Source organism: Paramacrobiotus metropolitanus, unplaced genomic scaffold (assembly GCF_019649055.1).
Source record: "Paramacrobiotus metropolitanus isolate TYO unplaced genomic scaffold, Prichtersi_v1.0 Parri_scaffold0000006, whole genome shotgun sequence".
In the NCBI taxonomy this organism is placed as follows: domain Eukaryota; kingdom Metazoa; phylum Tardigrada; class Eutardigrada; order Parachela; family Macrobiotidae; genus Paramacrobiotus; species Paramacrobiotus metropolitanus.
The window spans coordinates 2,786,709-2,791,173 of NW_026570226.1; the positions used below are offsets into that span (position 1 = coordinate 2,786,709).

The window sequence follows — 4,465 nt, forward strand, 5'->3', positions numbered from 1 at the left end:
CCGAAAAAGGCTTACCCTAGAACAGTGCGCCGCTGCGCTTATAAACAAATTTCGACACATGCAGATGCCACTCTGCTACACAAGTACCACTCCGAGAAAATAGGCTACACGAACAACTAATACAGCAAGCTGACCATTGGCTAATAAAAGCAACAAACTACATATGGACCAATCCGACTCGTCGTACAAGCGTATTACATAGCCTAACCTCCCGTAAGTCATGGTGGGATCAAGGTTACGTCTCACGTGCCCGTCGAGGTCGAAGTTTCTTGCTGGTGAATTCTCAGAAGTAAGGGTAAACTTCGGGGTAGCAGCCAAAGTAGAAGTAGAAGTACCGGTAGACGTACGTGCAGATGTGGATGGGTGCACCCATACATGTTAGTTAAGGCTACCGTAATCATCGAATTTTTGGCCATGGGACGCAAATAGTTCGAATGTTTCGGCAGAGTGAGGTTTAGTTCGGGGAGGGGCCCAATTCCGGTGGGTGAGATTATTTTTGAAACGGTTTTATTTGGAAGGGGATATTATATTTCAAACGACTGCGCATCTGTAGCCGGCAGGAAGGTTGACGGGTGGAAGCGATCCGGTGGAAGCCACCGGTTCTTGTGAAGATGAATGCAGTAGTTGCCGGTTTATGCAGCTGCACAACCTTGCTAGCAGCATTTGGTTATTCTGAAGCATACGAATGCATCAATCTATCTGTATACGACTATAATTAACTGTTTGCCAACGAGCACTACATTATGTTGTCCGTGTACTGTTTACCCATTGCACTTGTCGCCATTGGCCACAATAAGCCACATCGCAAATATCGCCAAATACATAACTGAGGTTGAGTTAGTACGTATTACAATATGGCATCGATAAAGTTCTGCAGTTCACGGTTAGAACTTCCGCCCGGTGCGACGGCCTCCCGAATCTTATCCTTCCATTTCAGCGCTGCTTTCCGAGCCGCGTCACTGTCGTAGCCGACACGCCGAACGGCCGCGACAATTTTCTCACTGTTGATATTCTTTTTCTCTTCATCATTAGCAGCGTGCTCGCGGCGAACCAGCGACTCTCCCACACCCAGCTCTTCGACCCACAATGCGTTCTCCAGTTGATCCCCAAAGATGGGCCAACCGACAACGGGCTTCCCGTGGAACAAACTCTCGATCGTGCTATTCCATCCACAATGGCTTATAAAAACCGCGGTGGCTCGGTGGGCCAGAATCAGTTTCTGCGGTGCCCAGTGTAAAAACAGTCCCGGTGCTTCCGGATTGTCCACGTGGGTATCGATGCCGACACGTATGTCACCCGGCAGAATGGATTGCTGATGCTGGCGGATGGAAAAGATGAAGGGCTTTTTCAGCGCCTGCAGGGCCTTAGCGACCTCCACGATACGGCTCTCGTTGGGAATGACCACCGAGCCGAACGACACGTATACCACTGAGTTGTCTGCTTGGCGGTCCAGCCAACGTGTGACCTTTTGTCCGAGTTCGGCATGGCTGGGATTCTGGTCATCCTTCTCTTCCGGCATAAACGGTCCCACGCAGTAATACTCCAGGCTGCTCATGCGGGAATCCTGCTTGATTTCATCAATAAAACGCTGCTCGATTTCCCGGAATGAATTGATAAGGAATCCGTTAGCTGTGGAGAAGAATTGGTTTATGGCTAAAGACAACTCCTTCTGCGTAGGACCGATGGCCGGTTGGGGGCCTTCCGACTCGGGTCGGATAATGTCAAAGCGTTCCATATGGTTTGTTTCGATGACTGGTGTGCGCTCGGTGACATACAGCATATTGCGGAACGGTCCAAGGGATGAGCAATTTAGGAAGTAGTACGGCAGCTTCCGCTCGACACACCCGACGATCGCTCCGGCAACGAAAATATCGGCCACCACTGCGTTAACCGGCACGGTGATACCATACTGATTGTTGCATTCCGAGGGGGGTTGCCCAGCAACGGGTATCCCTTTGACCAGCTTTTGCAGCGCCGGCAAGCCGTGATCCTGAAACCCCATCACGGAAGTCACGGTGAGAGCATCATCCGACTCACACTCGGGGATGCCGTCTTCCAGTCCAATCAGGTGGATGGATTGTTCATCCTCCGGAGTGAGCTCGCCTTTCTTGCGAAGATGTTCCACGGCCGCTTTGCAGATTACGAAGGTAACTTTGTGATTACGTGCTCTTAGTTTGCGGGCCAGTCCCACCATCGGGATAGTGTGTCCGAATCCTGGGATCGAAATCAGCAAGAAATGTTTTATGGTGTTCTGAGCTGCCATGGTAGGTACAGTAATAACTTTAAGCGAAGTTCACCGGCGCTGCTAGCGATCTGACTGTCTTGAGAAATCAAACAAACTGGCGAAACGTAGAAGTAAGACTATGATACAAAGCCGGAAAAGGTATCAGTTCGCTATCGCCGCCATGTGCGCTGATAAGATAAGCACTGTAATTATTTGGAAATGCTAATAATCAAAATACTGCGAGCGCATGATTTATTCAATAATGGATTTTTGTTCGGCATTCAAGGCGCTGTCATATCTTTCCCGCGGCGGCATTCATTGTAATTTGGTCTGATCAAGAGCCAATAATTTTGTCTAATTGCATTTCACAATAAGCATTGCCTGAAATCTGCTCTGGTTCTGCAAAGTACGAATCAAATTAATGGAAAGGATTTCCTTTAATTCGTTATACAAGCGCAATACGAGTTCTGTAATCGATCTGCGGTGGCACTTGCCAAGGAATACGCGTAATGGTAATAATTATTATTATTAACTGACAACGGTAGTACATTTTTCTTGTTCTGCTGGCTTGCTGTGATCTAAATGATAAACTCTGTTATTGGCGTATTTTACAGAAAGAAAAACTTTGAGCCACTGCTATTTTCAGAATGTGTGGGAATCAACCGTTTCTGATTGCCGAGCATCCAGCTCAACAGCAGTCTTATCTTTGCATCCTGCTTCTGATCAGTGATGGCGCTCCACCTAGTCGTTTACACGCTTACGCCAACCGATGAATGATTAATGTGAGGTCGATTAATGTGATGTGCTAAACAAGACTGAATACGATCCTGACAAAACGTTTGTACGAACCGCGGCCATCCGGTAATCCGCCGCCATACCTTCGTCCATGCTCCATCTGATGACCATCGCCACAAGAGAACGTCATCAGATTGTTAAAGATAATAACTATTATTTACTAGTATATCTCGTGATCTATCCACCGCTTAATTAAGCGGGTGTTGAGCGTGAAGTGGCAGCTGTGGATGTTGGTCATGGTTCGACCGGGTGCATTTCTTTGCAAGTTCGCCGGCCAAACTACACCCCTGATTCATAGCTACACGCATATCAGTAAGGGTCAATCTAACTGCGAAGCGCAATTACACATGGTGGCAAACGTAGTGTAATGGCCATCGTGCTAAGCGCTAACATCGCGCTGAATATGCGTTAGCTGCACCTTTACGTGCTCATCATCCGGACGGGCTTGTATTGTACATGGCCATTACAAAATAGCTGTCCCTTTACCGAAACACTGTTAAAGCACATAATGCATGGATCGCACATTCCCAACAGCAGAAGACTTGGAGAAATTCAATTTTATTAATTTTTCCGCGGTCGAGAAGATGCGATCATCAGGCACACGGGTTTGTGAGGCATCATATACCGAAAAAACAGCGATAAGACCGGAGACGTTTACGGTGCACATGTGCCTCGTGTTGGAGGAGCATGAAAGTTGGATGTCGTAGCAAAATACCGACAAAGACCGCTTGCGATCAGCAAATGCGTTCATTCCAATAATCCAGTGTATAACTGGATTTCGATTAACCGCGCAAACACCATGTCCGTATCTAATTTTTATGCTTGAGAGTAATAAGCGGCTGCGCACAAGCTCAGTATGGCTAAATAAGCACATGAACCGCATTTTCCGAATTTTGTGGGCATTTTCCGGTTCGTTGGGAGTTTACCCGGTCACGTATGGCATGCGTACCTTCCCTATATGTAATATGTAATTAGAATTCTGCGTTATCAATAAGCGAAATCGTTGCGCCGCAATTCTTCTGCAGTCAAAGTTCAACGCTCGAAGTCCAATGGCCTTTTCCACTTTAGCTTTGTTCTCAATCACTAGATACACCATACAGTATCGATAATTTTCCCTCGGATCAAAAGTAAACCCACAATTGAACGCTACATGCAACTAATATAGCGTCTTTACGCTTAGCCTAATTAAATTTATTCTTGTTTAAGCGCAAGGTATCCCCTTTATCAGCGGAAAAACACATATATCTACGGAAATCCAGATGGCAGTGTCTGTTATCATCTAATAAAATAAAGGGCAGCGCACTAATTAACGTAGAAACAGTTATTTACACCGATTTACAGTACTATCTTTTCCGCTTGACGGAGCCGGATGTACTGGATACAGCTGCCAGACTGGCCGCTGCTGACTACATAACTCGCAAAAAATCTGCCGATTGCGGGAATCGA

The 4,465-nt window shown here is 46.8% G+C and overlaps 1 protein-coding gene across 1 annotated transcript; it reads right to left on the reverse strand.

The window, feature by feature from the left end:
* Positions 1-320: 320 nt before the first annotated feature.
* Positions 321-2,389, reverse strand: LOC129581816 (uncharacterized). Its single transcript, XM_055473072.1, has 2 exons — positions 766-2,389; positions 321-672 (listed from the first exon to the last, which is right to left on the reverse strand). Exon 1 carries the CDS (start codon positions 2,261-2,263, stop codon positions 848-850), a length of 1,416 nt encoding a protein of 471 aa, XP_055329047.1. The 5' UTR covers positions 2,264-2,389; the 3' UTR covers positions 321-672; positions 766-847.
* Positions 2,390-4,465: the final 2,076 nt, after the last annotated feature.